The sequence below is a fragment of the Prunus dulcis genome, chromosome 5 (genome assembly GCF_902201215.1).
Source record: "Prunus dulcis chromosome 5, ALMONDv2, whole genome shotgun sequence".
NCBI lineage: Eukaryota > Viridiplantae > Streptophyta > Magnoliopsida > Rosales > Rosaceae > Prunus > Prunus dulcis.
Genome location: NC_047654.1, coordinates 12,582,466 through 12,605,874, shown reverse-complemented (window position 1 = coordinate 12,605,874; position 23,409 = coordinate 12,582,466). Strand labels below are relative to the sequence as shown.

Sequence of the window (23,409 nt, the reverse complement as noted above, 5' to 3'; positions counted from 1 at the left end):
AATAACATATAAAAATAAATAAATAAAGTGAAACTTCGCTTTCATGCCAAGGGTTTATGATAATAAAGCCTGCATATCTTTGGCCTTCCTAATCCTACCTGGACACATTTTCCAACTGCGATGCTCCCAACTACTTCACTTCTCTTTTTTTCTTTTTTCCTTTTTCCCTTTTCTTTCCCATTCCTTTGGCTAGTCAGGCTTGGAAACAATGGAATTTTGGAAGGAAAAAAACTAAAATATTTCCAAGAATAATTGTATTTTTTTATTATAAAAAGAGCCTTGAGGTTAGTCCAAGTGACGAGGAATGATCAGATATTGAGTTAGAATTAGGATAAGCGCAGGTTCAACTACCTTTGTATTTCTTATTTAAGGCCAAATTTTGATTTAAAATCCGAGAAAGGGTTCAAGTAATGATGAAGAAGATCAGCCACATTCATGAAATGTATATATCGTTGGGTCCATATTTCTCTGCCATAACCAAAGCATGGGATAGGAATGTGATTTGTCGGTTCGTACCCTGGACCATTGATGACCATTACTAATCCATGATAATTGATATTCTATTTTTGACCTTGGAAATCTGAGAGATGAGATAATATCATAATGCAGCCGCACTCTGCATTCTCTCTCTATATATATTTTTCATATGACCGCATCATCGTCATGTGATTTATTAATATTAATTTTTCGTTCACTCATATTATAACACGCGGCTGTTCATTTAGTTTAGACTAAAAAGTATAAAGGTGAAAATTAGAAGTAGATGGCAAGCTATAAAGAAAGTTTGTGACTGAAGGAAGGGCGGGCGTGACCATTTTAGTCTGTGGTCATTGGATGACCTGCTGCAAATGAGTTGTTAGAAATGGCACGCACTGTTAGGTCTCTGAGTTAGAGAAGAAAGCAGAAAGCAGGCCCCATTAGAAGCAATTACTTGTTCTTCTTGTTCTGAAGCTATGATGGGGAACATGTGTTGCCTTGTGGACCTGCCTCATGAAAATATACATGAAAAAGTGAATGAAAACATTAGAAAAGTTAAAACAATACGATTATTATAAGAGAATCCTTTTGGACAAAAAGGTCAAAGAGAACAAATTCATCTCCAAAAATACATAAACAAAATGCTCAAGAGCTCTTGCGAATTCAATCTCCACTCAAACTTGTCAAAATTTCTGTATCCATCCATCCAACACAGCTTGATTACAGATGATCATGTTGCTGGTGCAAATTTGATCATCTAACAAAATGCAGGGTTTTGTTTTTCTTTCTAATAGTAAACAGTCAGTCTATCAATTTACATAAATGTTCAGCATGTCTTGAATTTAGATGCAAAAGCATTACATTTTCCAGAAGTCGAAGGGATGGGAACACACATGGAACTAAAACGGAAACAGAGACGAAATGAACCATTCAAATACTTGATTTCTTCTTCTTGTTTTGGCTGCTACTTCATGCAAGACAAAAGTTCTCTCTGGGTTCATAATCCTGGCAATGACTGAGACATAATAATAATAAACCATATATATTAGGGTTTTGTTACATACAATATGTAATAGAGTAATTTATGATATTGATTAAAAAAAAAATACAAGAAACGTGAAGGAAACTTACGTTGTGAAGCATAACTGGAGCCGTGAACTAATCATGGCCCTTGATATTTACATAACGAAGTGTTGAATGCAGAGTCTTGATCAAATGTGTTCCTCCTTCTCCAACAACAATTCAAAATGTGGTCATACAAAGATACTGAACCTCGCGTGGTGCAATATTGCAACTTCCAGTCATGATGACATTAAAAAAGTCAAGCTTCCCTAAATTAACCAAATACTCTGTAATAAGATCATAAAATGGCAACGGCGAACGGGCAATCTTTAGGCCTTGCTATTGAAACAATTTGCTTATTGAATATGCAACACCACCGTCATCATCTTTATGCATTCTAAAGGAGTATGCTATAATCTCCTCAATGCTAAGCCCATGTAAAGCATATATAGTCTTGCATGAAATCACTGCCCTCCCTTTGAAAGGAGCATAAGTAGAAGTGTCAACTTTCACTTGATTCCCCTCTTTTCCCTTTCTACTCTCATGAAAAGCAAAGAGTGTGTAATTCTTGGGGTTGCAAAATGAAAACAAAATAACACCATAACAAACGGCATAACCAATTATTTCCATGAAGGAGAGTAGTGTGTCATCATAAAATGGAAATGGAGGCTTTGGCTCCCAAACCTTCTGATTGGAATCATTTTTTGCATGGAGATGCAAGATAATACAATTTGTCATAAGCAGACACAACAGTTGCAAATGCCTTAGATGATACGGGAGGAGGAATGCATGATATGGTGGGTAGGACTGTCGTTCACAGTCATCTTTCTAATAATGCAGGCCAACATAGAAGGGCTGGATTGCTATGGTGCTCAGAATCTAAAACATAAAACTGCAAATAACTGAGCTATGGGGTTCTTCAGTAGGTAATGTAATTATTTTTATATTAAAAAATTAGTAAAATGAATTGAATTATTTGGAAAAAGGAAATCGCCAAAGAGAAAACAACATAAGCAACTCTGCATGCCGACTTGCTTTGTGACCCCCGAAATTGAGGATCATGAATCATGATAGATGGTAGACAGCAAAGAGAAGTAAGTCGTAAGCTTGTTTGCTCTTCAAGTTCAAAGTCAACCTGCTTTATGGATGGAGCTTGTGAGTTGTGGCACTTCCTATTCCTACATACATGATACATGAACTTAAAAGAAGGAAATTAAAAAAATAATTTTTTTTTAAAAAGAAGCTATTTAACTACAAAAAAAAAAAGTTGATGAGCTTTTCTCCACTACGTGTATTAAAAAGTTTCACCAAAAGGGAATAACATATAAAAATAAAATAAAATAAGTGAAACTTTGCTTTCATGCCAAGGGTTTATAAATAATAAAGCCTGCATATCTTAAGCCTTCCTACCTAGGGACACATTTTCCAACTGCGATGCTCCCAACCACTTCCCATTGTTCATTTCTTAGGCTTGGAAAACAATGGAATTTTGGAAGGAAAAAAAAAGAAGAAATATTTCCAAGAATAATTACATTCTTTTAAAAAGACGCTTGAGGTTAGTCCAAGTGACGAGGAATGGTCGAGTATTGGGTCAGGATTAGGTTGTGCAGGTTCGAATTCCTTTGTATTATTTGAGGCTAAATTTTGATTAAAAATGCGAGACAGGGTTCAAGTAATGATGAAGAAGATCAGCCACATTCATGAAATGTATACATCGCTGGGTCCATATTTCTCTTCTGCCATAACCAAAGCATGCGATAGGAATGTGATTTGTCTGGTAGTACCCTGGACCATTCATCAACGGTGTCATCTTGCCATTACCCATTGACCATTACCAATCCATGATAATTGCTCTTTCATTTTTCACCGTGGAAATCTGAGAGATAATGCAGTCGCGCTTTGCATTCTGCATATTTTTTCGTATCTCGTATTATTGTCATGTGATGTTATCGTAATTTATTAATAGTACTCTTCCATTCATTCATATTATAACACATGGAGAGACAAAACTATCAACCAACTCCCTCTTTAGACTAAAAAATATAAAGGTGAAAATGAGAAGTAGATGCCAAGTTATAAAGACTGTCCGTGACTGAAGGGCCTGACCATTTTAGTCTGTGGTGACCTGCTGCAAATCAGTCTTTAGAAATGGCACGCACTGCTAGGTGTCTCTAGGCTTTTACAATTGAGTTAGAGAAGGGAAAGCAGGCCCTATTAGAAGCAATTACTTGTTGTTCTTGTTCTGAAGCTATGATGGGGAACATGTGTTGTGTTGCCTTGTGGACCTGCCTTCTGAGAAATATAAATATCAATATATATGAAAAGTAAATGAAAACATTAGAAAAGTGAAAACAATATGATTATTATAAGAAAACCCTTTTTGACAAAAAGGTCAAAGAGAACAAATTCATCTCCAGATAAATACATAAAGAAAATGTTTAAGAGCTCTTGCTAATTAAATCTCCACTCAAAATTTTTAAAATTTCTGTATCCATCCAACACAGCTTGATTACAGATGATCATGTTGCGGGTGTAAATTTTAAAAAAGATTTGCCAGTCAAAACCAATATGCAGGGTTTTGTTTTCTAATAGTAAACAGTCAGTCTATCAATTTCCAGATCTTCTATGAATTATAAAACTAGATATGGGATTGTACTTGGAGATCAAGAAAAGTTAATCAATCAAGCCATTTTTGGGAAAACCATCAAGCCATTTTTGGGAAAACCAAAAAGGAACTGCAAAGCTCAACTGCCAATACCCCTCATGAATCATGATGATGCTGTCAAAGAAAGACTTATACTAATATCAGGAATATGCAGAAGTGAAATTAGATAAATAAAAATAGATGCCATTTCCACGCAATTTCTGAGATGGAAAGTAATCTTTGTAAAAGCCACTTTCCACGGATCATGTTCAAATTTGTTACTTTGTTGAAAAGGAAGCATACTACAGAAACAACAAAACTGAAATTTCTAAGAATTAATTCAAAGCTCTAATAAAGCAACCCTTGTGCTGTTGACTCAGCCAGCCCAAATAGGCGCACACCAGACTCACTATAGTCATTGTGTCTCTCATCCATATTTTTCAACACCATTTTCAGGCCTGCAAGCAAAAAGCTAGAATGGTAATGATAATAAAAAACAAGGTATGCCATTGATATAGTGCCCTACTCTCTCCCTCTCCATGCCCTCCACTGAGCAACATTTAAGCAAGGCTCTCTTTCTCTCCAAGTGCCTTGTCTAGTTGTATTCATCTTCCCCTCCTCACTTCTGAAACCATGTATTCTTCTCGAACATGGAAGACCATGGCAATGGCTGCAGTAGTTGTGCTTCATCTCTGGTTTTCCATGGAGGTTGAGTCTTCTTCTTCTTCTTCTCATCATCCTGATCACAACATAACTAGGCTTCCAGGCCAACCCCATGTGGGCTTTCAACATTTCTCAGGTTATATTACTGTGGATGATCAGAAGCATAAAGCTCTATTTTACTACTTTGTTGAAGCAGAAATAAATCCAGCTTCAAAGCCTTTGGTCCTCTGGTTGAATGGAGGTCTGTTAACTCCCCTTAATTGCTTCAATGTAAATCAAATAGATATATGTATGTGAGAAATGTAGGAAAGAACTGAGAAGCATCATCAATTGATGTGTAATTTTCTGTTTCATGTAGGACCTGGTTGTTCTTCTCTTGGGGTAGGGGCATTTTCTGAAAATGGACCTTTTAGACCAGATGGTGAGGTCCTGGTTAGGAATGAGTACAGCTGGAACAGAGGTAATGCCATAAATATATTAGCTGTGGTCACTGGCCAGCCAAAAAAGAAAAAGAAAATAGTTGCTGCATGATTTGGCAATTTATATTTTCATTTTCATTTGATATTGCAGAGGCAAATATGTTGTATTTAGAGACACCAGTTGGAGTGGGGTTCTCTTATTCTAAATCAAGCTCCTCCTATGTGTCAGTGGATGATGAAGCAACAGGTATATATATTTATGTTCTCATCAGTTCCAAATACATGTTCATCCTTTTGTTTCTTGCTTTCTACTTTTCTCCCTTTTGAAAAATTATGGTTTGCCCAGTGGACTACATATTAAAGTTTGCTTAGACTTTTCAAGAAGTGACATTTAAGCAGTGTTTCATTTTTCACACTACAACAGTGTAACTTTTGTTTTGCACTTCCAAAGTTCCAATGGAGGGTTCAAAACTATTAACAGTCACCAGTATATTAACAAGCGCTTTTTAATCTCTCTTCTTTTTCTTTTTTTTCCTAAATTCTGAATTTAGAACTTATGGAATATTTGAATTTTGTGTCTGCATTTGATTTCTTAAGCAAGGGACAATCTTGTGTTCTTGCAACGCTGGTTCAACAAGTTCCCCCAGTACAAGCACAGGGATTTGTTTCTAACAGGAGAAAGTTATGCAGGTACCTTTGTAAATATAAGTTGACTGGTTGAGAAATGCTTTTTAATTTCCTGTTTCATCCTTTTTCTTATTATCATTTTGTTGCTGCTTATTATTAATTCCAGGTCACTACATTCCACAACTTGCAAATCTTATGGTTGAAATTAACAGAAAGGAAAAGTTGTTCAGTCTAAAAGGAATTGCTGTGAGTAGAACTTTAATAAAGTTTGGATTTTGACTGACCAAAAAAACATAAAAGGAAAATATTTTATATGTATTCTCTCTCACTGCAGCTGGGAAATCCTGTTCTAGAATTTTCCACTGACTTCAACTCAAGAGCTGAGTTCTTCTGGTCTCATGGACTAATATCAGATTCAACATACAACATGTTCACTTCTGTTTGTAACTATTCGCGATATGTGAGTGAGTACTATAGAGACTCAGTTTCGCCTTCTTGTTCAAAAGTTATGAGCCAAGTGAGCAGAGAAACCAGTAAATTTGTGGACAAGTATGATGTTACACTTGATGTCTGCATTTCATCTGTGCTCTCACAATCAAAGGTTATAAGCCCCAATGTAAGTAAGCCTTCTCTTCCCTTTAACTTATGGTATGCCTTTTCTTTTTTTCGTTTTTTGGTGTTACATATCTGAACTCTTCATATATGTGACAGCAAATGACTGAGAGGATAGATGTATGTGTTGAAGACAAAATTGTGAATTATTTGAACCGGAAAGACGTGCAAAAGGCTCTACATGCTAGGCTTGTCGGAGTTCGCAGATGGGATGTTTGCAGCAAGTAATTATTTTCTTTCTGAAGATTAAATACATATGAAGCAATGCTTGTTTAGAACAATAAGAACCAACTTATCAAAAGTGATATGTGGGTCTATTATTTAAAATTTATAAAATATACAATCTTTTCAGTCACTAACTGAAATTTCATGTTGATACTAGCATTTTGGACTATCAAGTGCTCAACCTGGAAATACCTACAATCTCATTAGTTGGATCACTTGTCAAGGCCGGAATCCCGGTGTTAGTTTACAGGTACTTGTAACTGGAAATACACTTCTTGCATGATCTCAAATCAAATTATTATTCTTGAATGATATATAGATACTTGTAACTGGTATAAAAGTAAAACTCATAAAATTTCTCAATTCAGTGGAGATCAGGATTCTGTAATTCCATTGACGGGAAGCCGCACCTTGGTCTATAGATTGGCAAGGGAGTTGGGATTGAACACCACTGTCCCTTACAGAGTTTGGTTCGAGGGAAAGCAGGTATATTGCAATGCTTAATGATTATGCATAGCACATTCATTTCATATCTTTATCTTTAAATTTCTGATCAGCCTTTTCTTTTCCTTTCTTTTTTTCTCATTCTAAGATTTTATTTGTGATGAGTTTGTCTGCCATTAGATGGAGAGATATAAACTTAAATCTGGTTTCATATGATTTCTATTGGTTCTGTCCAGGTTGGTGGGTGGACCCAAGTGTATGGTAACATACTTTCATTTGCCACCATCAGAGGTGCCTCTCATGAAGCTCCTTTCTCACAGCCTGAGAGATCACTCAGGCTTTTCAAGTCATTTCTGGAAGGCAGGCCTCTGCCTGAAGTTTTCTGATACATTCTTTAGGTCCATAGTGATTGAGTTTGCAAGTAAATATGCTGTGCCATACATGGCTGCTGAAGAGTTTCTTTCAATTTGCAAGAAGAAAAAGAGGGAGTTTTGTGTGTGTGTGTGTGTGTTTTGTTTTCTGGCTTTTGTAAATGTAAAAGACTCTTCGGGTTGGAAATTTTTTGTAAAGTTCAAAGGCTTCTTGTTTCTCCAATTGATTTGACTGAATCATTGATTCACAAAAACTCTTTTCTGACCTTGACTTAGGAGAGGATATACTAAATGCAAGCTCTAATCACTGCCATACAGACAATTTTCAACATGTTTTTCTGGTAAAGATGTTTAACATCAATTTTAACACAACATTAATCATCCGTCCAAACTTGTTTATTGGGTATAACCATTTTTCTTTCTTCTTGTTTGGTCCCAAGACCACCCCACCACTTCAATGACAAGTTTTCCTCAGAAAATTAAACTCATTTCTTTTTCAATTAGTGCTTCCCAAAAAGAAAACACCCGTTGGAGATCTAGACAAACAAAGTACACATAATAATTAAATAGTGCTGTTAAACGAACCTTAAAATTAACTGAGTACATCTTACTATAAAAGTATATATTGAATTACTGATTTACCCTAATATAAAATGACCAAAAAGGATATATGGAATTGTGAAATAAATATAATTTTAATAAGTACACCATACTAACCATATTCAACCCTAATCAAGAGATTCCTTGTCTTATTGTGTTTTTAACGAAAGATGTGGTGATTGCAAGAACTTGGAATTGCAAAAAAAGTGTCAACAGTTTTAGTAGAAGCATAAATCCAAATGAAAAGGCAAAGATTTATAAACACTATTAAAAAAATCAAGCTGAAAATCAACTATAAAATAATGCTACAAGTATTAGGGTATACCAAGAGTATTTTTGGTAGTTTTATAGGGTGTACTTAGTTAATTTTATATTTTAATTAAAATATTATGATGTACTTAAATCATAGAGTGTATTCAGTTAATTTTAAAGTTCGTTTAACAGCACTCTAACTAAATTATCAAACAATCAGTGGATCTCTTCAGGAAAAAAAAATTTAAAATATCAGTGGGTCTCAAGCGTTATACAATTATTATATACTTATATAAACAGAGTCTGATTAAACAAAAGAAAGCCAAAGCAAAAGAGAGTGATTCTCATCCTCATCATCATCATTATAGCTTGAATTGAAGCAACAACAACAACAACCAATTCCCAAAGCCCCATCGTTCAGTTTCAGACCAAAAACCAGCAACCTCCATTTCATAACAAGTTTTAGGCCCGAAAAAAGGACCCCCACTTGCCTACCTACCCACTACTATATCTCTACACCGTATAGTTTTCAGTTTTCAAAAGAGCAAAACTGAATAGGCGCCAACTTCCAACTCTCTCGCACTTTCTTTGTTCCTTAAAAAAGTGAACTGCTTTTTATATTTTTGAGTTTATATACTTAGCCTGTACAGTTTTTTCTCTCTCCCTCCAACTGGCTTTGAGGACAGACAGAGAGTGGTACCCTCCCATTATTTTTATTTTTCTAAAGAAACCCCAACATCCCAAAAATAAACATTATGGCAAAAGAGCAAAGCCAGGAGCCTGCCATCATCAACCCTCTGCAGGTCCAGGTATTGTCCTCCGTTCCCTTTAATTGTTTTTCCTTCTTGTTTAAACCCAAATAATTAAAATCTCATGCATTTTTCAGCTTTTGGGATCTGGGTTTTCTTTGCGTTACATAAATTAAGCAGCTTTTATTGACTTTTGAACAAGTGAAACAGATTGGGGTATCTGATTTCATATTGTTGTTTATATGTTGAAATTGCAGGACAAAGGGGAAGACAAGGAGTTGGACCCTGGATCTGACGAGCCTGAGGCCCCTTTGCCTCTCACAGTCACTTCCCGGGTTAGTAACTTTTATATGATTTTGATTCTTTCTTTAAAACCAGAAAGAGGAAAGAACAAATGGGCATTATGTTTTTGTATAGTTAGGTTCCTTGGAATGCGGGTGTTTTGTATTAATTTTCCACAGAAAGACAGATAGTGACTGTATTTTTTTAGACAAACAAAGATGAAACTAAACATGGATAGGGTGTATTGGCAATGCAGGTCTTGTATATGTTGGGTGACATTGCCGCAGGGCCTGCGTATAGAATCACGCAATGGCTGGAATTGGTTCGTAAGCGGAGTTCCCGATATCATTCCTCTGGCTTCCCCCACAGCCTTCCGAGGTTTAACAGTATGCCTTTTAGGTTTGTTTCAACTTTTTGTTATCTTGTGTTTATGTGCATTGAAATGTGGTTAAATTGCTGTAAGAGGAAATTTTCGATGTTGCATTGTAGTCATCATGGTTGCTATTCAGTGCAGGAGAATCTGTTGGTGACTGGGCAGATCATCTGCCTACCGAGCAAACCACAGAAGTCAATCTCTGGGAAAGACTTGGTAAAGCTGCTACATTGGACATTGAGTCAAGTTCTTTCTCCTGGGATAGACTTTCTTCGCTTCATCACACTGAACATAGTAGCAGCAATGACAATTCTGAGGATGAAATGAATAAAGCACTTGAGGTGTGCAATCTCCTTTAAATATAGTACATGGAATATCATGCAAAGAAGAAATACATGCATCATTGATTATATTCTTATCTGCTGCCTCGTCATCTCTTCAGTTGTGTGCATATAGGTCACTGTGAATTCGGGGGGAGTTGTCTTCTTTGCCCTATTCAACCAGCCAGGGATTGAAGATGCTATTCCTAAGGAAGCGGTAGCTGTTATAAAGATATCGTCGTCAAGGATGGCCACACAATCTGAACGTCTTGGTTATGAATTTGCAAAGTGCCTTGGAGTTCGAATTCCACAGGTTGTAACTTGTCACTCCTGCAATCATATTATAACTTGTCCTGTTCGTTAGGCTTTCTAGCGCTTGATGTGGAGTCATTTTCCACTCTTGCCAACACCATAATATGTATATTTTGTCTGTTGGGTATTGTAGGCCAGAGTCATTCATAATTGTAGCTCGGAGTGGCTCCAGATGAAGGAAGCTGCAGAGAAGGCAAGAGATGTAGCAAGTTCAGAAGGGGATGAATGTGGCGAAATGACATGTTCAGAACTTTTGGAAGCTCTTGAACTTAGCCGATGCCTTTTGCTTATGAGGTCTAACTACAATCTTAGTGTTTCTGTTTTTTCAATGTAAATGAGTTAATCCTGCAGCATAAAATATACTGGCTTCTTTCACCATTTAGTGCCTAATTTTTTTATGGCGTAGGGATAGACTAGTCAATTTTCATATCATCTTTTATATGTTATTCTACTATATCGGCCTGCATAAATGATAAGGGTATTTTGCTGGAGCTTATTTGCCTTATCCACTATTGTTGAGAAGTACATGGTCATTTGACTCAGTATTTCCGTAGGCTCTACCAGATTGTTACCTACATGCACATGACTAGTTAGAGCATGTAAAGAAGTTTCTATTGATTGCTGGTCATAACACATGAAGTTAAAATGTTACCCTGATATTCTAGAACATGTTCAATGGCCCCTTCCACAATACTCATAATAGCAAATTAATGAGCATGATGTTCCATCATGTGCAGCACTAGAAAATGCTTCCCAGTAGATAACTGAATCTTTTATATGGTGTTACTGAAACCAAAACTTTTATCTTTGTAGCTATGTTCATGGATCTCCTTTACTTGAAAGCTCAAATGTATTTGAGTCAAAGGAAACTGCGGAAAAAACAGCAGCTGCTCTTGGTAGGATCCTGATGTTGGATCTTGTCATCAGAAATGAAGATAGGCTTCCTTGCCGTCAGCTCAGATGGCGTGGAAATTCTGCAAATCTATTGTTGGCTGACAAAACGACTTTTGCAAACATGGACAGATTGGAGGAAGCCTTCGATTCTGCAATCAAGCGATACAAACCAAGAGTGATCAGAGGTCTTCATAAGGATAGAAGGGCAACTTCAGTAGATAGCAAACTGAGTGCCCATAATTCAGGACTGGTATCACAGACCTCTGATCTTTCAGATATTATAGAGTCACCAAGATCCATAAAGAGTCAACTATCAGATGATTCAATTTTATCTGATTTTCCAATTGTGGCTATTGACTCTGGTGTTCCCCGTCGGCCTCCTGCTGGAAAACGTGCAAATGACCAGGAAATTTATCCTAGGCTGGTTGAGTTACTACTCAATAGTTCCGAGTACTCCTCTAATGTGTTACATGACATAACATTAGGGAAACTAGGACGTCCTCCTTTACAAGACATTGATGCATCTGATACACGAGCAGTTTATGAAAGGACTTCAGTTGTTCAAGAGTTCCGTAATGGATTCCGAACTGCTCTTAGGGACCTACAAGGCTTCCATATATTCTTACTCACGCTTCACCAAAAACTGGAGAACTTGCTACGAATATTTTTTAATATTATAGATAAAATATCTTCAGGGGAGTCTGACAAAGAGGATTTGGCAGTTCCTGAGTCGCCCTCGCTTGCTTCTGGAAGTGTTAATTTCTCTTTTTCACCAAGCAAGGACCGACTTATCAATGAGAACCATCCAGATAGTGATTCTGAATTGCAGAGAACTGCTCCAAGGTCTTCATATTCGGGAAATAAAGAAAGCTCCGACTTGTGCTCTCCCATGTCACGGGATAGTTGGCATGGGAGGTTCTCTAAAGGGAGTGCAGAGCCCCTCCGTAGTCTGCGTTTGACAGCAAAGCTCCGGGACTTCCATAAATATGCCAAGGTTAGAAATTTACTTAAACAAAAACTTTGTGTTATACTGCAGATGATGAGACAGAAAGTCCTTTTTTTAATGCATAATTCTTCTTAAACTTTAACATTACAATGCTCAGGTCGATGCAGAATCAAACAAAGAATTGGAACAGTGGAATGAAATGTTAAAGAGCGATGCTATCAAACTCTGCCAGGAGAACAATTTTAATGCTGGGTTTTTTGAGGGTAGTGACAATAACGGTGTTGTTGATGCTTATGAATTGAAGGTAATCTTTGCATTCCACTCTCTGTGTGTGTCTGTCTCCTTTCCTTTTCTCTTCCTTTAACCATCATTGTATCTACAAATAACAGGTCAGACTTGAGCACATACTTGAGAGGATTGCATTGATATCTGGGGCTGCAAACACAGAGAGGCCATCTCCAATCACAAGTTGCCTGTTCATCGGCGGGGCCCTGGCTGCACGATCTGTATTCACCCTGCAACGCTTAGGAATTACTCATATATTGTGTTTGTGTTCCAATGAAATTGGACAATCAGATTCACAGTTTCCTGATCTATTCGAGTACAAAAACTTTTCTGTGAGTTTCTTTCTCATATGTGAACATATTTCATCTATGTTCTTAATGCACGCATCTCCAACCACCTCCATTAAGATGAAAGTCTTTGTTGAACATGGATCCCCAACTCTCCATGTATTGTTTTCGTCATATTTTTTTGCACCTGCATTGTCCTGATTAAACTACCCATTCCCTTTGAACAGATATGCGACAATGACGATTCAAACATCAGCGGCATCTTTGATGAAGCTATCAGTTTTATTGATCATGTTGAACAAATAGGAGGGAAGGTTCTGGTCCATTGCTTCGAGGGGAGAAGCAGAAGTGCCACGCTGGTGCTTGCATACCTAATGCTCAGAAAGTAAGTAGAATCCACAACCTCTGGCATCAGCCAACCTTGGATATTCTTTTTCTTCTGTGAAATGTGATTTCAACAAGATTACTTTAGGAAATATTTTGGTAAATAATCTTTCTATGGTGCAGGAACCGCACTCTATTAGAAGCATGGAATTCTCTAAAACAAGTTCATCGCCGAGCGCAACCCAATGATGGTTTTGCAAAAGTCCTATTGGATCTGGACAAGAAACTTCATGGGAAAGTTTCCATGGAATGGCAACAGCGGAAGCCAACGATGAAAGTTTGCCCTATCTGTGGGGTGAATGCAGGTCTGAGTAGCAGTTCACTTAAGCTTCATTTGCAGAAATCACACAAGAAACTATCATCAGGTAGCGTGGATAGTGCAATGACAATGGAAATACAAAAGGCTTTGACTGCATTAAAAATGAGTCGAGGTGGAAGCGTCAGCCCTAAACAGAGGCATTCTCATTCAGATGTGGAAGATTAGAGATGTCCAAGCTGCTTTTTTATTTCTATAAGGTGGACTATTAGTTTCAGAATGTGGTCGATCAATCTTGTAGATACATAGAGAGATTGTAGAAGTGTCTTGTAATCAAGGAATTGTGCGGTGGGTTTTTGCACATCCGGGCTTCAAGTTTAAATGTATCATAAATAGATTCTCAGAATTTAGAGATATAAAGTTAATTTGCCATGCCCTTTTTGTCAAAAATGACTTCGTTAATAACTGATGTTAAACATGAGCTACTATATGACTAATGAACAGCATAGAACTTAAGAACAACCCAAGGATAAAATTATAGAGTTAAAACAACATGAATGTGTTAAAATTCTTTATTAGAAATACTAGCATTCCCAACACTAATTTCACCACAGGAGGGATCTAAAAGAAAAAAGTACTAACCCTACCATTTGTGACTGAACTATGCATGCTATTCTTCTGTATAAACTGGTACAGCCTTGAACAGTCAAGTCAACCATTAAACAAACAGCTTTCAATTACCGCTACCAACTAGTCCTTTTTGGAGTAGACTGTTCAATTGCAAAGCGCAAATGAAAAAAATACAAACATATTGGCAGAAGATTAACAAAAGCGGCTATGTTAACTTTCAAACTGGGATTGCCTCGGGCAAAGACTCGGGAGAACCACTGCTACCATTGAGCACAGTCACATTGCCATCAGAATCGACATCCACGATAACCGAGTCGCCTTCTTTGATCTCCCTTGCAAGCATCTTCTCAGCCATGCTGTCCTCCAAAAGTCTCATTATGGCTCTTCTTAGAGGCCTTGCTCCATAACTTGGGTTGTATCCTTCGTCAACCACTCTATCCCTAAACCTCTCTGTCACTTGAAGCTCTATCTCTTTAACCCTCAACCTCTCAAAAACCTCCTTGAGCATTATATCTGCTATTTCCTTTACCTCCAGCTTAGTGAGCTGTCGGAAGACAATCATTTCGTCCAACCTATTCAAGAACTCTGGTCTAAAGTACTGTTTCAGTTCCTCTGTCACCAAGCTCTTAATTCTATTGTAACTGCTATCCTTCTCATCGTAATCAAGGTCAAATCCTATACGACGGCCTCCTTTCTCAATTACACTGCTTCCAACATTAGACGTCATTATCAGAAGTGTATTCTTGAAATCCACAGTTCTGCCCTTGCTGTCAGTCAATCTTCCATCCTCAAGTATTTGAAGCATCATGTTGAAGACATCGGGATGAGCCTTCTCAATCTCATCAAAAAGCACCACTGTGTAAGGACGTCGTCGAACGGCTTCAGTCAGCTGACCTCCCTCAGTGTAACCAACATAACCTGGGGGAGAACCAATGAGCTTGGAAACAGTGTGTCTTTCCATGAACTCACTCATATCAAGCCGAATCATGGCTTCTTCAGAACCAAAGTAGTAAGCAGCCAAAGCTTTTGCAAGCTCAGATTTCCCAACACCAGTTGGACCAGAAAAGATGAAACTAGCAATAGGACGATTAGGATTCTTCAGTCCAACACGAGCGCGGCGAATAGCACGACTAATAGCCTTGACTGCTTCATCCTGACCAATGACTCGCGTATGGAGGGTTTCTTCCATCTTGAGGAGGCGGTCCGATTCATCAGTTGACACCTTCTCAACTGGAATGCCAGTCCAGGAGGACACAATATGTTGAATATCCACTTCAGTCACGAGAGGACCTACATCTCCTGCCTCACTCTCTGCCTTACTCATCTCCTTGCCTTTATCAACAACAGCTGAGATCTGTGCCGAAAGGTCCTTTTCTCTGTCACGTAATTCCCCAGCCTGTCCAAAATTTTCTGTTAGCTTAATTGATGAAAGCTTTCATACTAACATAAGACATTATTTGACAGTCTACTCATTAACTCTGATATCAATTTCACTCTAGAAAGCACCTGAAATTTTATAAAATATTTCTAGTAGCAACTTCTATTGACAACCCTAACATTTGATTTGGTTGTTTAGAAATCTAGCATGCATACCAATGCAAAGCGCTTCAGCAACAGAATTGTGTACCTTTTCAAAGTCTTGGCTTCTAACAGCCTCATCCTTCTCCTTAGTGATCTGCCTCCGTTCTTTCTCAAGCTCTCTAGCTTCTTCAGGTAGCTGCATAGAACATAAAGTATTCCCCAGTCAACACCAGAAATCCCAGGGATTAAAAAGACAAGTGGCTATCCAAACCAGAAAGTGAGGTCATACCTGTGCATGACGAAGACGAACTCGAGAACCAGCTTCATCAATCAAGTCAATTGCTTTATCAGGCAGAAAGCGATCACTGAAGTATACACAGCCATCAATGAGAACAACATTATTCAATTATAACGCATAAGGAAACAAACAGGTCGCCAGCACCATTAGAAAAACAAAAACAAAAAATTTATAATAAAAAAAGTAAAAAGTAAATAATTTCCATAAATGGACATCAGCCATTATCCAGAGGAAGGAAAGCAATAACCAAAGGACATTTTCATTCATCAAAACACTACCAACATTTAACCATTTTGAATAAACAGCAGCATCCATCCAGCATTACATTGAACACAGAAGGAGGGATGCCTACCTGATATACTGGTATGATAGCTGTGCAGCAGATACCAGGGCTTCATCAGTGTAGCGGAGCTTGTGGTGAATCTCGTATCGCTCTCGAAGTCCTCTCAAAATCTGAATGGTTTCATCCACAGTTGGTTCAGGAACTTTGACTGGTTGGAAACGCCTTTCCAAGGCTGGATCTTTCTCTATGTGCTTTCTGTATTCATCAAGAGTTGTGGCACCAATGCACTACACCAATAAAAATTAAACTAACTAGTTGGATCCAAATGTAAAGAGCAGTAAGCTATTCTAATGTGGCTCCACATATATAATATTTTATAATTTACAATAGCGCAGCCAAATTGATTTCAGTTCATAACAAAAATAGAAACAATGGTTATATTCTTTCTATCACTTTTTCAAAATTACCTGCAGTTCACCTCTTGCAAGAGCTGGTTTTAATATATTTGCGGCATCAATTGCCCCTTCTGCTGCTCCCGCTCCAATTAAAGTGTGCACCTCATCAATAAACAAAATTATCTCGTCACTTTGTTTAATTTCCTCCATGAGCTTCTTTAATCTTTCCTCAAACTCTCCACGGTACTTTGTACCAGCAACAAGAAGACCCATATCCAGTGTTATAACCTAAAGAGTGGCAAGGTGGGGAAAAGGTCAAATGTATTATTGCATTGTTTTCCAAAATGTAACTAGAGGCATTGAAATAGAGGAAACTTTCCAAACAAGGCGACCATATTAAGCCTGGATGTTATGCACACACATAATGTTACATATAATATTGCTGAAAATTACAAATAAACTCTCACGCACCTTCTTTCCCTCTATGGTTTCAGGAACATCACCAGTTGCAATCCGTTGAGCAAGGCCTTCTGCAATTGCAGTCTTCCCAACACCAGGTTCTCCAATAAGGCAGGGATTATTCTTAGTCCGCCTACCCAAAATTTGCACAACACGTTCAATTTGTGGTTGTCTTCCAACAACGGGATCCAACTTACCCTGTGAATTTAAGAAAAAATATCTTAAAAACAGGCCTTCAAACAAAAAAAAAATCGGAGCACATGCTACTACATAAAATAAGGGATCTCGGGAAGTTCAAACTCACCTCCTCTGCTAGCTTAGTTAAATTGGTCCCATATTCTTCTAGAGTCGGCATCTTATTACCACTGCTTCCTCCTCCAACACCGGCACCAACAGCCTCTGTGCTCTCACCCACCATACGGATAACCTGCCCACACCAACAAAGTTTTTCATGGTTACTTTCTGATGATGAATTTATTCAAGAAGAATAACCAAAGAAGGATGACATGCTTGCCTGTGTGCGAATGTTACTAGGGTCAGCACCTAAATTTTCAAGAACACGAGCTGCTACACCCTCACCCTCCCGAAGTAAGCCCAGAAGCAAGTGCTCGGATCCAATATAGTTATGGCCTGAAATTTATCATTTATTGTCCCTTTAGTTAACACAAAAATGAATGTAAACTGTTACAGAGAAGTAAACACTTATCAATTTGCATAGAGATAAAAAAGGGTGACCAAGAAACAGGGAATACATAGGAAAGAAAGAAAAGAACCTAAACGCACAATGAATTCAAAAGGGGTTGCATGGATTCATCCAGTCAACCAAGTCTATGCTACTAATATTCAAATGTATTCATATCTTGCAATGTTTCTTTCAATAACACTACATTTGTCTTCAATTTCATGCAAGGACCCTTTAAATATTGGTTAACTCCACAAGGATATTAATGTTTAATACCAAACAGTCCATATACATTGCCACATCTACTAAGGTATACACGTCAGAGTTACCCCACAAACCCAGTACATAAAAATAAGATGCCTTTCAACGAGAAAATAGATGTTTTCTTATTAGTTTCTATCTATGTTCTCAAGGCATTTAGAGAATATGAGAAGGAGAAAGAAAGTTACCAAGTTGGCGAGCTTCCTCCAGTGACAGCTCCAAAACTCGCTTCGCACGAGGAGTGAATGGAATTTCAACTGCAACAAATCCACTACCCCTTCCAATTATCTTCTCCACTTCAACACGTGCATCTTTAAGATTAATTCCCATGGACTTAAGGACCTTGGCAGCAATGCCAGTTCCTTCACCGATAAGACCCAAAAGTATCTGCTCTGTGCCAACAAAATTGTGACCAAGTCGCCTTGCTTCCTCTTGTGCAAGCATAATTACTTTAATTGCTTTTTCTGTGAAGCGCTCAAACATGGCTTTAGGCACACATCTGCTAGCCTTTCGACGGGAAGTGATTGCAACTCCCATCCTGGAATAAAAGTCTTGCCCAGGTTTCGCCATAATATCTAAAGCATTAACACTACGGAGTCCTGAGAAACTGCTTATTCTCAATCCAGGTGCTCGTAAAGTACAACACATCTTGACTGTCCTTTTGGCATTTCCCGACCCTTTAGATTGACCAAGCCTTCTCCCAGCAACCACACCAGGAATATTAGTTGACTGAACCAGAACTCTAGCCATGATATCAACTTAGCAGTCTGCATTCAGCAACAATCAAACTTATTTAGTTGCCAATTCGAATATTCAGAGTGATAAAAAATCAAGAAAAAAAATTCACCAATAACTTAGCAGTTAGTTTCAATACAAACATCATGGTACTCAAATGTATACATCAATATTCAGCCAGCAACAAGTGTATGACTCCCATCAACATAGAACATACAGTACAAACTTCCTCAATAATAATTATAAAAATGTGAAATCCTTTCCCACTCTTATCTCTCGCTATCAAGAAAACATAAATTGTGTTTTTTGCCTCCCAAAACCAGCATAGAAATGATTAAGCAAGCACAAAAATCAATCCAACAACAGTTAGAAGTAGTTATCGAAGAGCTTATATTGGCAAACTACGTAACTTAGAAAATTTCAGAAACAAAGCAACCATTAAATATCAAATAAACTACAAGCCCTATATAGACCACCAAAAACACAGATTAAACCAGACCAACAAAGCTCTGAGACACAACCTTTAACATTAGATACCCAGATTATAGGGAGCAAAGAGTTAAACGCAAGCTCAAAGTCAAAATAACATATCAATTTTATAAACCCAGCAATCATCACAATAACATCAACAAATTCGAAACTTGCGAATCAATAACAATTCCATTCGATAAAGGTAAGAACAACCGATTAGAAAGGGGAAAACCCAGAATCCAAAAAGGCAGAAGCAAAAGTAAAAACCCTAACTTTTGTACGCAGAAGCAACCAAATCAAAAGGGTGACAAATTGAAATGAAAGCTCACCTAAAACCCCTTATTTGGATAAACTTTCAATTAAATAAAATGAAATTTTCAGAAAGAGAGACAGGGTCTTTCTTCAGAGAGAAGAGAGAGACCCTATTCTTAGTATTCTATGGTCGGCCGAAGAGGAAGAGATAGGTGTGGTCTTAAGAGAAGCTCTCTCTCTCTCTCTCTCTCTCTTTCTTTCTCGCCCTCTCTATAAATCGATAAATCTATCTCTTAGCCTTTTCTCTTCCGTATGAGGCTCCATCACCGTTCATGCACCGTCCCGTACATGATTAGCTACAAGACACCGCTTCCTACATCCGCGATTGATCAACGGCAATATATTACGACACGTAGTCTAAAGTGTGAGATTATGGCTCCGACCGGACCCACCGGTCTTATCTGTATGTCAATGTGAATGTTAGCGCAGTCCATATCTTGCCCCGGAGATATTTCGCTGGATGACAATTTTACCCCTACTACGCTGCCTCTTCATTCGCCATAAATATTGCGGGTGCGTGAATATGTTTTATGAATACGTCTCTATTGTAAGTTGCAACACAGCCGTACACGAGAACAATTGCTCAAATGTTTTTCTCTCTTTCTTTTTTTCTTTTTGTCGCAATGTAATTTACACTCCAATTTTTTTTTTAATGTAATATGGTTTTTTATTTTTTTATTTTTAATATTGGGAATTAAGTAGGGAGGTTTACACAAATATTCACTCGGTGTTTAGGAGGTTCATACCTCTGTCTAAATAGACGAAAATGAAAGAGCTCAACCAACTAAGCTTTATACCTCACTGACAATATAATTTTCTTTAATAAACATTCAAAATTGAGTCTAAATTACTCTAATTAATCTACAAATAAGGGGGGATTTGAACATGGATGTAAGGGGACAACCCACTGCCTTGACTAACTAGATTCAAACTTGAGATATCTTTTAATTTCGAAGAGAAAAAGTTCAAATGTCAAGAGTTAGATGGTGTTAGACAAATCTCATATTCATGTAGGTTGTGACAAATCGATATCAAAATTGCAAGTGTAATGTTTGAAATTGAGTTTAAAGTTGAGAATGTTTGAAAACTTTATTATTTTCTATGAATTTAAATATAAATAGGGTAAATATTGCAATGGAAAATTAGAATTTTTAAATTTAAAAGGGGGAATTTGGAGGGCCTCTCTTTGACAAAGTCCTATGATTAGGATGGGTTTGATTGTTTGTACATGTAAAAATATCAGGCAGTGCAGTGTTAGGCCTTTTGGGTCGGCAGCCTTTAGTTTTGGCCTTGTTGTCAATCCAATGACCATAATTTTAATTTGTTTTTCCAGTTTATTTCTTCCTTTTGTTTTACTAACTTCTCCTTCATGGACAAAATTTCTTCTTTGCTCTTCTTTTGTAGGCTTTTATGGGTGGAGTATTTTGGGCTAATTGGACTTTCGAATCTTCTCCAGCCCAAGATTTAAAAAGGCTTTTATTGAGGACTTAAATCAATTCATATGATTGAACAAAGGAGGGTCGGCCCACTTTGTCATTCATGGACTGCATTAATAGGTTTTTCTTACTTCTCCAATGTCAAATTATAGTTCATATAAAATTCATAAATTTATATTCAAACAAAAATTCATCTAGTAAAGGTTTCAAAGTAACGGTCTTGCTACAACATAACGTGTCAGATTGTTTTACAAAAAATTACTTCATTTGTAGTAGTAATAGGTCTTTATCATGTGAAAGTTTATCTTCGTTTATTCGGATTAGCTTATTTGAGCTTGGGCCTTTGTCAATGGGCTTCAACATTTTCAAGATCCCCAAAGTAGTTGTTCGACACTTTGAAGGAAGGCCAGGCTGGGTGGCTCAGCCCATTTCAACCTTCAGAGCCTCATATAACACACAACGCGCAAAAGATAAAAAATAAAAAACAAAATAATAAAGGGAACTTCTACAATGAGAAGTTTAGAGTGGGGAGCTTATTTGAGGGGTTCAATCCAACCATCAAACTATTTTAAAATGTTTAAATCCATTGATTTCCTCACATTTGTTGATGGTGAGATTGAACCCCTCAAATAAGCTTCTCATTCTAAACTCCTCATTATGCCTTTCCGAAGAAGGGATGGAAGCAACACAATACAACATGTCAATTAACAATCGAAGGAAGGCCGGGATGAGTGGCTCAGCCCATTTCAACCTTCGGAGCCCCGTGTAACACACAACGCGCAAAAGACCAAAAAAACATAAAGCAAAAGAATGGAAGCAACACAATACAATCAATTAACAATCTTCAACTGCAGCAAAAGTTGATTATTTTTCCATCTTTAAAGGAATAGGACATGGAGCGTCCGTGTAAATGTAATTTTAAGCCAAGGGGTACACAAAAAAGTTGATAATGTTCTGAGTTGTTGTGATGTGATAGTAAAAAAGAACTTTTCCCTTGCAAGTAATAAGAGTGTGGGGTAACCTAAAACTCAAGGGCAGCCTTTTATTTTATGCCAATATGACAATATGTCCATTGCTCACGGGGATAGTCCAGGAATATTAAAGGCAGCTTTCCTTTCCAAATGCCATAGGAGCCAGCCAGCTGAGCTGCAACTTAATTAAAATTCTTGTCGCCCTTTCTTTGCACTTTGGCATCTGTTTACATTTAACATTGATTACACTTTCAATGTGGTCCATATTTCCCACTAGCCCTATGTTTATTTGTATAGATTTAGTGGGTCCCCATGATAAATAAGGTTCCAGTTTTGGTACATTTGTGTATATGTGTGGTATTCTTTCACTCGGGGGGCCATGGGAAATGAATATAGCCTATGCTATGCTATTACTTCACAAGTATTTGGATCTAAGATTCAAAATATAGAGCTCGATTGTATGAATTTGAAGTATCAAGTTATAAATTCAAGTTTGGGATTAGAGTTGGAGTCTAAGATGAGAATTCGGACAAATTCAGGTGAATTTCAACAACGTAATTTTCAAATTAAACTCAACTTTGATTTGATCGAATTAGTAGTTTCTTAACTCGGGTCAAACATGTTCAAATTGATCCATCCAATCCAGGTTACACCTCTCATGAGTTTTAAGTAGGAAAATGTAAATGGATGAGATTTTCCTAAACTAATATTCATAACATTTGAGCCATATTGGAAAGAGTTTGGTTTGGTTAGGGCACACACACACTAGACGAAGGGGCAAGGGCAAAGAGAAATGAGAGATGGGGGAAGTAACCGTTGAGCAACCACAGATCTTTGAAAAGGAAAAAAGGTGAAAGAGAAAGAGAGGTTTCATTGGGTAGTAGGTGCGGTGAATAGAAAGAGCCTCACGAGATGCTTGGGGTTTCCTTCTATTACATCAATTATCAATATTCAATATCAATCCATCCCCTCTGAATATTATTCCCTCCCTGTCTCTCTCTGCCCTGCCAGAACTCCTTCCTGGCTACTTTCTCTATATGCAAATCCCATCCCATCTCTCTTTACTCTTTACTTTTTGAATCAAACTCCTGTTGGCGAGTACTCCTACACTCCTACTCTTCCTATTTAATTGTGTTTCAACCATAATACTTGAACTTTGTAGAACTTTGAAGTTCAAGGTCAAATAAGGCTGCCTCTTGGGAGTTTTGATTATCATTAATACTTCAACGACTGTGATCTAGTGATGAAAGAATGAGTATGAGACAAGTTGTAAACTTAAACAAACACTTGAGCGGTAAATGAATGAGCATGAGACGAGCGGTAAACTTAAACAAATAGTTGAGCCGCAAAGAATGAGCATGAGATGAGTTGTAAATTTAAAGATACATCAAACTTTTGAAAGGATAAAAACATCGTCTGAGTGGTAAAAGAATAAGCATGAGTAAAGATATTCGAATTTACCAATATGGAT

At 37.5% G+C, this 23,409-nt stretch overlaps 3 protein-coding genes across 3 annotated transcripts; 2 read left to right on the top strand and 1 right to left on the bottom strand.

The window, feature by feature from the left end:
- Positions 1 to 4,480: 4,480 nt before the first annotated feature.
- On the top strand, positions 4,481 to 7,767 carry LOC117627076 (serine carboxypeptidase-like 45). Its single transcript, XM_034358981.1, has 10 exons — positions 4,481 to 5,087; positions 5,205 to 5,306; positions 5,417 to 5,512; positions 5,863 to 5,955; positions 6,059 to 6,138; positions 6,227 to 6,508; positions 6,604 to 6,728; positions 6,887 to 6,979; positions 7,098 to 7,215; positions 7,410 to 7,767. Exons 1-10 carry the CDS (start codon positions 4,817 to 4,819, stop codon positions 7,557 to 7,559), a joined length of 1,410 nt encoding a protein of 469 aa, XP_034214872.1. The 5' UTR covers positions 4,481 to 4,816; the 3' UTR covers positions 7,560 to 7,767.
- Positions 7,768 to 8,845: 1,078 nt separating this feature from the next.
- Positions 8,846 to 13,916, top strand: LOC117628654 (dual specificity protein phosphatase PHS1). The gene is made up of 11 exons (XM_034361149.1): positions 8,846 to 9,205; positions 9,403 to 9,480; positions 9,684 to 9,826; positions 9,937 to 10,141; positions 10,257 to 10,433; positions 10,566 to 10,726; positions 11,246 to 12,320; positions 12,430 to 12,576; positions 12,662 to 12,889; positions 13,072 to 13,229; positions 13,352 to 13,916. The coding sequence occupies exons 1-11, from the start codon at positions 9,152 to 9,154 to the stop codon at positions 13,710 to 13,712; spliced, it is 2,787 nt and encodes a 928-aa protein (XP_034217040.1). The 5' UTR covers positions 8,846 to 9,151; the 3' UTR covers positions 13,713 to 13,916.
- Positions 13,917 to 14,027: 111 nt separating this feature from the next.
- LOC117628357 (ATP-dependent Clp protease ATP-binding subunit ClpA homolog CD4B, chloroplastic) lies at positions 14,028 to 19,927 on the bottom strand. Its single transcript, XM_034360785.1, has 10 exons — positions 19,549 to 19,927; positions 18,202 to 18,780; positions 17,585 to 17,700; positions 17,375 to 17,497; positions 17,083 to 17,268; positions 16,684 to 16,899; positions 16,286 to 16,503; positions 15,925 to 16,000; positions 15,742 to 15,831; positions 14,028 to 15,510 (listed from the first exon to the last, which is right to left on the bottom strand). Exons 2-10 carry the CDS (start codon positions 18,761 to 18,763, stop codon positions 14,332 to 14,334), a joined length of 2,766 nt encoding a protein of 921 aa, XP_034216676.1. The 5' UTR covers positions 18,764 to 18,780; positions 19,549 to 19,927; the 3' UTR covers positions 14,028 to 14,331.
- Between the last annotated feature and the right edge of the window lie 3,482 nt (positions 19,928 to 23,409).

Excerpts from the sequence above, each read along its gene's own strand:
- LOC117627076 (XM_034358981.1), top strand. The coding sequence starts at position 4,817 with ATGTATTCTTCTCGAACATGGAAGACCATGGCAATGGCTGCAGTAGTT. Across the intron at positions 5,513-5,862 it reads AGTGGATGATGAAGCAACAG|CAAGGGACAATCTTGTGTTC; the intron begins GTATATATATTT and ends TGATTTCTTAAG. Across the intron at positions 5,956-6,058 it reads AACAGGAGAAAGTTATGCAG|GTCACTACATTCCACAACTT; the intron begins GTACCTTTGTAA and ends TATTAATTCCAG.
- LOC117628654 (XM_034361149.1), top strand. The coding sequence starts at position 9,152 with ATGGCAAAAGAGCAAAGCCAGGAGCCTGCCATCATCAACCCTCTGCAG. Across the intron at positions 12,577-12,661 it reads TTGATGCTTATGAATTGAAG|GTCAGACTTGAGCACATACT; the intron begins GTAATCTTTGCA and ends TACAAATAACAG. Across the intron at positions 13,230-13,351 it reads GCATACCTAATGCTCAGAAA|GAACCGCACTCTATTAGAAG; the intron begins GTAAGTAGAATC and ends TCTATGGTGCAG.
- LOC117628357 (XM_034360785.1), bottom strand. The coding sequence starts at position 18,763 with ATGGCTAGAGTTCTGGTTCAGTCAACTAATATTCCTGGTGTGGTTGCT. Across the intron at positions 16,001-16,285 it reads CTATCATACCAGTATATCAG|TGATCGCTTTCTGCCTGATA; the intron begins GTAGGCATCCCT and ends TGTATACTTCAG. Across the intron at positions 15,511-15,741 it reads GAAGCCAAGACTTTGAAAAG|GCTGGGGAATTACGTGACAG; the intron begins GTACACAATTCT and ends AATTTTGGACAG.